Source organism: Octodon degus, unplaced genomic scaffold (genome assembly GCF_000260255.1).
Source record: "Octodon degus isolate 3935 unplaced genomic scaffold, OctDeg1.0 scaffold00036, whole genome shotgun sequence".
In the NCBI taxonomy this organism is placed as follows: domain Eukaryota; kingdom Metazoa; phylum Chordata; class Mammalia; order Rodentia; family Octodontidae; genus Octodon; species Octodon degus.
Window position 1 is genome coordinate 16,925,576 of NW_004524612.1, and position 10,713 is coordinate 16,936,288.

The window sequence follows — 10,713 nt, forward strand, 5'->3', positions numbered from 1 at the left end:
TTTTTTTTTTTTTTTGAGACAGGGTTTCTCTATGTAGTTCAGGCTGGCCTCGAACTCTCAGAGATCCTCCTGCCTCAACTTCTGAGGGCTTGCATTACAGCTGTGCGCCACCACACCACCACCACACCTGGCCTGAGTACTTTACTCTTAGACATCACATTTTAGTCAGCCAGGGTCGCTGCTGTGAAATGTTTAGTTTACAGTCCTTCCCTTAACCTTGATAGGTCGTGTATTTCAACCAAACTGAGACCTTGTGTGTACTGTTTGGAAACTGCCCTTTTAAAAAAAAGTTAGATATATTAGTACATTGTAGATATACATAGTGATCACACAACTCATAAGAACCCTACCCTGCCTGTGATACATCTTTGATTCTTTTTTCCTCAGTCCCCTCCCTTCAACCTCCCTTTTCCGCCTTATTAACAAAAGCTTTTGTTTCCATTTTTTCCCCCATCATTCCTTCTCCCTCTCCTTTCCCCTTTCTATTTGAACACTTTTTCATGTTTCCCAATGTCTTTTATACATTTCAGTCCTCATTTACACTTTTAAGTTTTTCACACCAGAGTGACAATGTGATATTTATTTATTTTTGCTGTACTGGGGATTGAACTCTGGGTTTTGTGCTTGCCAGGCAAGTGCTTATTCTGCTGAGCTATCTCCCTGCTTCCACAATGTGATATTGAAATGCTACAAAGTCTTAGGTGTATCCTTCTGGACAGCACAGTAGTACTCCATTGTATACACAAGCTGCACCTCCTCTATCCATTCACTGCTTGATGGGCATTTGGGCTGAAGAAATTGCTCTTTTTTGTAGCTAGTTATTTCCAGCATTTCCATTTTGGCGACAGTGTCATCATTAAAGTACTTTTCAAATAATCCTCCACAGTACTGCCACTACGTTGCTGGGCTGGTGGGAATTGGCCTTTCTAAGCTCTTCTCAGCCTCGGAGTTTGAAGACCCTGTGGTTGGCGAAGACACAGAGCTGGCCAACTCCTTAGGCCTGTTTCTGCAGAAAACAAACATCATTAGAGATTATCTGGAAGACCAGAAAGAAGGAAGAGAGTTTTGGCCTCAAGAGGTAACAGATTCGGGGTACTGAGGGGAAAGTAATTTAGATTGAAAACAGATAATGGGGTTGTATCCAGCGGCGCACAGAGAACGGGCGGGGGCGGCTAGTTGTCCTTGCTCAGCCCTGCAGTCAGCTGTGGCCTCTACCTGCTCAGGGACAGACCCACTCCGGCAGCAGATGGAGCACATGCACCAGTTGTGACTGCGGTTCTGGGATGGAGCTTGGCTCTTTGGCTTCTCACTGAATCTCTTCCCAACCTCTGCCCTGGGCTGGGTCTGCCCAGGGCCGATGTGATGGGGTCCCCAAGAAGAATTCTGTTGCTGGGGAGGACTGGGGTGCCACCCACCGTGCAGTGCTGGCCCTGGTCTCCATCCTCAGCAGCGCACACAGAAGTGGGGAGGAATAACGTGAGGCCTGAGGCGACAGGAGTGGAGAGAGCCCCTAGAGGAGACCAGCAGGGGAGGCTTTGTCTCTGATTTTCAAATGGGACCTTAACTATGTCAGGCCAGCTTTGAACCCATGGCAGTCCTCCTGCCTCAGCCTCCCAAGTGCTGCAGTGTTAATCATTTTGAGGCCTTAGCCATTTTGAGAATGCTGGTTTCCCTTTGAGTTGCATTTTCGTAAGGTCTCCTCACATCCAGAGAGCTCTTTATCTGGGGTCTTTATTGAAGGCCCTATGGAATGTGTGCTGTGCTCCGGGCCGGCAAGGGCCGCCTCCCCAGTGAGCCTTGATGGGCGCTCAGAGTGGCTCCTGCCTGGAGCTTGGAGGAAGTCAGTCCACTCTGCAGCAAGAGGCTCAGTTGACAAAGGTCCTGTTGGTGATGCAGGAGAGCAAATCCAAGGGCTCACTTATGTGCTGTTCCACACTGCCATGGAGCTACGTGTCCCCAGAAAGATGACACACTTCATCTGTGAATTTTCAGTGTGTGTGACTGTCCTTCTACCTTCCTCTCTGGCCAGGTCTGGGGCAGGTACGTGAGGAAGCTGGCGGACTTTGCTAAGCCCGAGAACATTGACGTGGCCGTGCAGTGCCTCAATGAGCTCATCACCAACACGCTGCACCACATCCCTGACATCATCACCTACCTGTCCCGGCTCCGGAACCAGAGCGTGTTCAACTTCTGTGCGATTCCACAGGTATGGGCCAGACTGGGCTCCTCGGGCTCAGAGGAGGCCAAGGGAGTGGACTGAGGCGGGTGGTCCTTGTTTGCTTGCTGTCCTGAGAAGCATGGTTCCCTAACACGGTGACCCACGGTGTTTCTTTGCTGGGTGTGGGCAGTGATTTCCCAGCTCCGCCTTTGCCTCCCAGCCCTACTCAACTTGGGTTAAGTCTGCCTTTTTCCAGAACCTTCCTCCTAGATCCATTCTTCTCCCTCTCACTAGTGTTCTGTTTTTGTATTTTAGGGAAGGGTCTACACTATGAAGATAGGACTTGTAGTGATCTGCCTGTTTACAGCCTCCTAAGAGCTGGGATTACAGGCGCATGCCATGGCGGGATTGGCACGGCAGGCCAGGGGATTTAACCCCCAGCCCCTGTGCTTGCTTGCAGACGCTTTAATCTACTGAGCTATTTGGCCGGCCCCCATAGTGTCCTAAACCAGCCAGATCCATATGCTCACAATGAAGGCAAGGAGCTGAGCCTAGATTTATGTTGAGTGCTGGGCAAAGCTTGCTTGACGCTCTTATGGCTGGCCATCCATCCGTCCATCCGTCCATCCGTCCACCTGTCCACCTACCCACCTACCCACCTTCCCACCCTCCCACCCTCCCACTCTCTCACTCTCTCAGTCTGTCAGTGTTAGGGAAAGCAGTCCTGGCCTTGTGCTCACTAGGGAAGTGCTGTCCCTGTTCACATTTAAATGTCTTCATTAGATACGTAATTCTTCCTGTCCTTTTCTTGTACAGTAAAACCTGATCCTGTAGTCCTGGCCCTCAGTGCTGTATGAGGTCGCCCCATTTATTGCCATTATCACTTCTCCAGTTAGCAGCTCAGATAGGTGCAGAAAGCCATTGGCCTAACTGACTGGCAACTTGGTTTCCACCTTGTAATAGATATTTCAAATCTAATAGTCCACTGCTCTTTCATTTTTAAAAATAAGATGAAGCTTTTATGGCTAAACAACAGAACAGTGTAACACTGCAAAGAGCCTTCCTTGATTCTGTGGGTCCCTGGGAAAGGGAGGGAAGGGAAGGCTAGAATCTTGACACGCTCATCGTGGGTGCAGGCCTTTTTGTAAGTTAGGTCTCAGCTCCTGGGCAATTGTGCTTTCTGTGGAGACTTTCCTGGCTCTGCAGGAAAACGATTCCTCTCGGCACCATTCATGACCCTTTGCTTTCTCTTGTGACCTGCAATGAGTTGCTCCCCCCCCCCCACTTGTGTCCTCTAGGTCATGGCCATTGCCACCCTGGCCGCCTGCTACAACAATCAGCAGGTGTTCCGAGGGGTGGTGAAGATCCGCAAGGGCCAGGCTGTCACGCTGATGATGGATGCCAACAACATGCCAGCTGTCAAAGCCATCATATGTCAGTACATGGAGGAGGTGGGTTTCTCTTGCGCTCCCTTGGGCCGTTCTGGCTGTTTGTGTGATTGAAATGATGCGACTGCCTGTCATACCATGCTTGGACATCAGGGCATCCTAATAGTTCACTGTGCTGTGGCCTAGGGAGTAAGGAACCAGGAGGTGGTGTCCTTCATTAGAGGACAGTTGTGCGCCACACCACGAGCTGCTGGGCTGCCCTGCCAGAGGGTGAATGAAGCTTGCCTAGGGTGGAGCCTCTCTGGAGACCTTTGTTTATACTGGGGGTGGAACCAAGGCCTCAAGCACCCTGGGCGAGCACGCTCCACCTGGCTGCCTGCCTGCCTGCCCGCCAAGACCTGTCCAGGACGACTGTGCTTAGGGCTGGGGGCTTGCTGCTCGGTGCAGCCCCGCCATGCTTTGCCAAGCGTGCCCGCGCTTCAGGCCTCACGTTCCATCATCTGACCTCTCACTCTCAGGTGTCCACAGAGAAACCACTGTGAGCTTTAGGCAAAGGAAGACCCCAGATTACAGTCGCTTCTTTTGCAAATCCCATTTCAAATGCTAGCGTCACTGAATGTACTGGCCGAAGTCATGGTCAGCCCCCTCCCCAGGGTCTCATACAAGCCCAGGTTTCATGTTTCTTCAGGAGACTGGACTCCCGCTAGCCTGGAGGGGCAGGAGCAGTGGCCCTCAGTGGATGTGACTTGTCCCCCTCTGAGGACCCCAGTGGATGCTGCTGAGGTCCTTGGTCTCCTTGCTCCTTACCCTGTGCCCCTCTGATTAACTGTTGTCAGGGTTTGTGATTCCCCCCACTTCCCTGTGTACTCGCAGGGGTTGGTGTGTCCAGCATTTTCATTGGAACATAATTCTGCAGAACCCAGACTTCCTCTGATTTCTGTCTGATGTAGCACATCCTCATATTTCCTCCTTGCTTTTTACCTGACAAGTTTTGGACACCAGCATTTCTACCTATAGAGGGTTGCAGAGAAAACCAAATCTTAAAAATCAACAAAAACTGGGTGTGGTACAATCCCAGCACTCAGGAGGCTGAGGCAGGAGGATCACTATGAATTTGAGGCCAGCCTGAACTACAAAGTGAGTTCAAGGACAGCCTGGACTATGTGGTGAGATCCTTTCTCCAAAAAACCCCTCACAAAACCCTGCTACAATTCCTGTAGTAACCACAGAAGGTGAAATTATTCAGCCATTCATCGACCCAAGCATTACTGTCAGTGACCTTGGCTGTCCAATTAGCTGCCACGTTCTGCAAGCTTTCCGTGTGCCTGGTGTGGCAACAAGCCTGGGTAGTTGCCAGGGAAGCCGAGGTCTCCAGCGTGAGGCTACAGCCGTAATTTAGACACGTCTCTTACACGTAGAGCTGTGCTGCTAACTCCAGGCCCAGGGGCTCATTGGCCCTTTCACTCAGTGTCCTGCCACTGTAGGCGCCTTGTTTTCATTGTATATAAACCAGAGCCACATTACACACCGTATAGTTTAGAATTGTTTTGGTTTTGCATTTCTGTTCTGATCACTGATTTTAGAAAGCCCATTTCTTAGCTGGGCGTGGTGCTGCATGCCAGTAATCCTAACACTCAGGAGGCTGAGGCAGGAGGATTGGCATGGTTTCAAAGCAGCCTTAACTATATAACAGAATCTTGTCTCAAAAAAAGTGTTTTTTAATCTTCATGGGTAAGTCTGCTTAGTATAAATTAAATCCTATGTTACTTATAATTTGCTCATAGGCAAAGATAGGCAAACTCCAGCTGCCTGACTTCCTGTTTTTGTAAATATATTTTTTATTGAAATTCAGTCACAGCATTTGTTTATCCTCTGTGCTTTTGCAGTTTAAGGGCAAAGTTGAGCTGCCATGCAGAGGGTGGCCCCAGAAGCTAAAAATATTTTTAGCCATTTAAGAGAAAGTTTACAGGTCCCTGCTCTGGGGCCTCAGTCATCTCAGCAATGTAGCAGTGCATACCTATTCCTGTAGCTGCTTGGGAGGATGAGACAGGAGGGTTGTGAGTTTAAGGCCAGCCTGCGTAACTAGATTATTTCACTAAACTAAAAATGACAGGGGCTATAGCTTAAAAAATAAGGAAAATTGCTCTAGTCAAACTCAAGGTCTTGGGCTGGTGAGATGGCTCAGTGGTCTAAAGCACCAACTTAGAACGAGCTTAGCAAACCGCAGTTCAATCCCCCAGCACCACATGCCTGCCAGCCCCACCCCCTGGGGGGCTGAGCTGCCCCCCCAATAAATAAATAAAATTAAAAAAAAAACAACTCAAGGTCTTTTCAAGAAAATATTAATCCTTAAGTGATTTGGTACACAAAGGTTTCTGAAGATTAACAAGTCTCAAGCTATAGAATCTGATAATGGCTTCAGTGCCAGAGCAAGGACACCCTGCAAGCGGGCAGTTATGGAAGGCTTGTGCAGTGGGTGCACAGGCAGCGAAGGGCGGCTCTGACCTGTTCTCTCCCCGCTGACAGTTGGCCCTGGTTGAAGGGAGCCAGGTGTGTCCTCCTGCGGGGTCTCCGGCTTTGCCGGCTGCAGCAAGCACAGGTGGAAGCGACTTCCAGGGGACCTCGTGCACCCAAGCCCGCATGGGGAGGACGACACACACTACACACTGTCAGAGCATCAGCTGGCCTGTTTCCCTGCCAGGATGCTTGGCCCTCAGGTCCTTGGGTACCAGCAGCATCTTGTCTGTCACACCCGTGGTCACTCAGCGCCAGCAGGCTCGGAGCCTTCTTTGCCTGTACAGATTGGCACCTGGGCAGGCAGGGCTCTTAGAGGGCTCTGCTTGGAAGTGGTCTGGTGATACAATTATGAGCAGATGTTTGCCTGTTGCTGTTTAGAATTGCTTTTACTCACTGTCATTCGACATGGTGGCTCTTTTCTCAGAGCCCTTTCCTGTGGCATCTGTGACACTTTCCTGTTGGCCTCTGGCCTATGCATGGCCCTATTTATTTAGTGTGTGTGTGTGTGTGTGTGTGTGTGTGTGTGTGGCCAGCCCAGCTCAGCCCACCAGGAGGCGGGGCTGGGGGCTGGCTGGCATGTGGTGCTGGGGGATTGAACCGTGGTCCCTGTGCTTTGCTGAGCTTGTTCTAAGTAGGTGCTTTAGACCACTGAGCCATCTCACCAGCCCCAGCCCAGGGACTTTCTGACTGGCCTTGTTTCCTGGATCGCTGCGTGGCCTCAAGGTCTGGCTTGAGCTTTAGGCTTTCTCGCTGCACAGCTGCTCTGCCATGGCTTCTTCCTCCACTGCATGTTCAGCAGTTACCCAGCTCAGAGCTGGGCATTAGAGGCACTGCCCAGAGGACAAACCTGGCACACAGGCCTCTGGAGGACGCACCGTCCAACTTCAACACTTAGCAGTGTGTGTTAGGAAAAGAACGGCAAGACTGTCCATTGTGTAATAAAGCTTTGGGACAGAAACTTCACTTTAAAAATGCCCGCTCTGCAGCTGGATGAGATGGCACACGCCTATAATCCTAGCTGCTGAAGCTGAGGCAGGAGGATCTTGAGTTTGAGACCAGCCTAAGATTGTGAGAGACACTGTCTGCTTGTTAGCCCACCTTGTACCCCAGACCCAGCTCAGGTTCCGCCCCACTGTACCCACGTAGCCGACTGTTGGGTGGAGCCAGTGTTCCCAGAGACTTGCTGTGTGCTGGGTGCAGTCCAGGCTGGAGATGAGCGGGTGAGGCAGAGGGTGCAGCCGATGGAGGCCTTCTGCTGGTGGCATGGGTCGCCACTGGCCCTAGTCCAGCGTTGGCTGAGCTGGGTGAAGCCTCCCAGATAACTGGAGTAGGCAGGGCAGGCAGCAGTGCAGTGGCCCGGCGGGGGTGGTCTAGCCAAGGCATGTCACACCCCACAGGGAGGATGCTCGGTGAGGAGGCCACATGGGTCTTCAGGTGGTATGATCTCTGTGGTGACCTTGAGAACAGGCGTGGCAGTGTGGGGCTCACGCAGAGAGGCTAAAGTGCCCCAGGAAGGGCTCCGGGGTCCCTGCGGGTCCATGTTTATCTTGCTGCCACCATGCACTGGCCTGGTTTTCTGGGACTGTTCCCTTTCTCTGAGTCATACTGGTCGGCCTGACAGAATCACACTGGCTGCCCTCTCATAGTTTCTAAAGATCTCAGCCCGCAGAGCTCTCATTGGGCTTAAAATAGGAAGGCAGAAAGCAAGGGAGGCCGGTGCCCACCCTTCCATGAAAGGTTCTCCTGTCTCTTGGGAACTTGAGCTGTGGACAGACGCAGGTCGGTGTTGTGTGCTCTGAGCCCTGCTGCAGCCCAGCCCAGGGGCCTGCGGGCCAGTGTGGCAGCGGGTAGGCCTGGCTTGACATCCCTGCTCATCCAGGGAGCGACTGGGGCGGCTCACTTGCACTGGCTCCAAGCCTGTTTGCTTCTGGTGAGCCAGGTGTGAGCTGGTGTGCCACCTGTCGCGGAGCGTGACCACGGTGCTCACCTCTGTGCTCTCGTTGACAGATTTACCATCGGATCCCCAGCTCAGACCCGTCCTCCGAGAAGACGAGGCAGATCATCTCCACGATCAGGACACAGAACCTGCCCAGCTGCCAGCTGGTGGCCCGGAGCCACTACTCACCCATCTACCTGTCCTTCGTCATGCTCGTGGCCGCACTGAGCTGGCAGTACCTGAGCGCCCTGACCCAGGTCACAGAGGAGTACGTGCAGACCGGGGAGCACTGAGCGGCCCAGCCGAGGTTTCCGGCACCTGCAGACTTTTATCTGAGGATGGGACTGGCCTTTTTCCTTCCTATTTTAATCTCCCCAAGAACTCAGTGCGCTTGGATCTTCAAACTGTGAAATGCATTTGCAAAGAACGTGGGAATCAAAGCAGAGGACGCTTGCCCTTGTGCTGCCACCTGGTCTGCTCCATTCTCCTCACGTGGGTGGTGGGGCTGCATGTAGGACGTGCGCATGGGCAGTGGTCTTGTCCTGCGCGAGTCCTGGCTGGAATGATAATTAAATGTATTTAATTTGAAGCAGCTTTGAATATCATAATGAAAAAGGAAGTACATTTTCCTTCTGTCCCATTGTTTGCTCTTTCACTGGTTTGAATGTGGCAGATAGGAATGTTGGTGGCTCTAGGTTCCATTCATGAGTTTTCTGAGACTCCCACTGGTCCTTGGTGCATGGACGAGGGCAGTGAAGTCGGGGTGTTCTGGTGTCATGTTGTCATTTGGGGTAGCATGGCTTTTAGAGGCAGCAGCCCTGCCTCTGGCCCACCTTCGGAAGTGGCACAAACCAGCAAAGCCTTTTTATTCCCAGATACTGAGGATTTTTCCTCATACCCAGGGCGGTTTACCTGGAAGCCCACTTGGCCATGGGGCAGGTGGAGTTAGCGGTAGAGGGGTGGCTGCTGCCCTGTGTGACCGCCAGTGTCACTGTACTGCTTCAACCACTCTCCCTCTGCCATCTCTACTTTGGACAAATTCCCCCCCCCCTTTTTTTTTTTTGTTCAGAGTTTTTCAGAACTCGCTATGCAGTTCAGGTTGGCTTTCAGCTCACTTTGTAGTCCCAGCTGGTCTTGAACTCAAAACTATCGTACTGCTTTGCCGCCCCGCCCCCCACCCCCCACTGGGATTACAGGTGTGCACCACTGTGCCCAGGTAGGCAAGTTCTTCCGGCTGGACTCAGAAATCTTACAAGATTTTATTTTTTCCTAGCTTTTTTAACACTGAAATCAATAAAAGCAAAAGGTGTTCTCAGGGGTGGGCTGGAAAGCTAAGGCACTTGCCTGGTTCCCATGATGGCGGCTGAGCTTTGCTTGCTTCTGTGCAGCCATGCTTGTACTCTGTGACATTGGCTCCGGGCCTCTGCTCGGTGGGAGGTCGGGGCCAGCACAGCCCTGCTGGGGCAGGGGTGTCTGAGAATCCCCTGGGTTGGGAATCAATGCTGAGGGAAATTCAGCTCTAGAACCTGTTAACCTGTAGGTGTGTTTGTCTGCTGCATCACTGGAAACGCCTGAGACTTCACATGAGAGGTTAACTTAGTGCCCACTTTTGGAGGGTGGAAGTCGGATGTCAGGGGACCCCACTAATTTGCCTCACAGAGGAGCACACAGTAGAGGAAACGGGGACTTGGGTGCTGGGTTTACTCGTTGTCATTCTGGAGGGCAGGGCTTATCCCTCTGAGCCTCTGCCTAGCGAGTCACCTCCAAGCCAGCCTGGGGCCCGGCAGACACCTAACCTTGGGTCTTTACATGGCCACACCACTGCAAGGCACATAGTCGACACCTGCTCCCAGTGTGCTGTGTGGAGACTGCAGCACTCATGCTGGTTTTGCAGATATGTAAATTTGGGGCTTATTTACTGTGACTGTGGGGATGACTGGCTTAATTGGGTCACCTGAGGATCAGCCTTGGTCAGGCTTGTTAGAGCACTCAAGCCAAACTTGCCAGGGAGTACCACCAGGCTCAGGTGTTTTCCTGGGTTTTAAAACATCAAAATTTAATTTGGGATTTCAAAGGAGGCTTATTTCAAAGAAGGGAGGGACACTGATTCCGCCAGAGCTCATGTGAGAAAGGACACATGGTGTCAAGCCTGGTCTTGGGCACACGGAAGCCTTTGACCTGCACTGGGGACTTCGCCCTGTGACTTTGGGCTCTCCTGGGTCCGTTCCAGCTGCAGGATGGTGTGATTCCTAATATCACCAACATGAATGCAGGGCTCGGCCCAGTCCTTGCAGCTGCGCTTCAGAAGTTCCTGTCCTGTCTAAGCATGTGCCAGTCATGCTGCTGTCTGCAGAGCGCTTGGAGGGTCTTCAGACTTGGAGGCATCTGAAGAATGAAAAGCAAGCCCCTGTGGTGCCTGCCTCTGATCCTGGCTACTTGGGGGCTGAGGTAGGACCATAAACTCGAGGCCAGCCTAGGCAACTTAGCAAGATCCTGTCTGAAAAGGAGCAGAGCTGAAGCTCAGGGATGGAGCCTGCAAGAACAAGGAGAAAGGCCTAAGTCTGCATCGGCGCCCCCTCAGAGAACGCCTTTGTGCAGTGAACACTGCGAGGGCACCGGGCTCCCTGGCCACCTCATGCTGGGCAGACACCCGTGGCGACACTGCACTGAACGGTGGAGACAAGAGCGGCCCTGGGGTAACCTGGTGCCTGTGA

The 10,713-nt window shown here is 52.2% G+C and overlaps 1 protein-coding gene and 1 long non-coding RNA gene across 2 annotated transcripts in view; both read left to right on the forward strand.

Annotated features, from left to right (window-relative positions):
* Fdft1 (farnesyl-diphosphate farnesyltransferase 1) overlaps positions 1-8,632 on the forward strand; it is a 26,347-nt gene extending 17,715 nt beyond the window's left edge. The window contains exons 4-7 of the mRNA XM_023714638.1: positions 829-1,078; positions 2,030-2,206; positions 3,457-3,609; positions 8,071-8,632. Coding sequence (XP_023570406.1) covers positions 829-1,078; positions 2,030-2,206; positions 3,457-3,609; positions 8,071-8,292 — 802 coding nt within the window. The 3' untranslated portion in view covers positions 8,293-8,632. The remainder of the gene's footprint in view (positions 1-828; positions 1,079-2,029; positions 2,207-3,456; positions 3,610-8,070) is intronic.
* LOC111816621 lies at positions 4,672-8,064 on the forward strand. The gene is made up of 3 exons (XR_002820980.1): positions 4,672-5,706; positions 5,872-6,560; positions 6,740-8,064. It is a non-coding gene; the product is annotated as an uncharacterized LOC111816621 (long non-coding RNA).
* Positions 8,633-10,713: the final 2,081 nt, after the last annotated feature.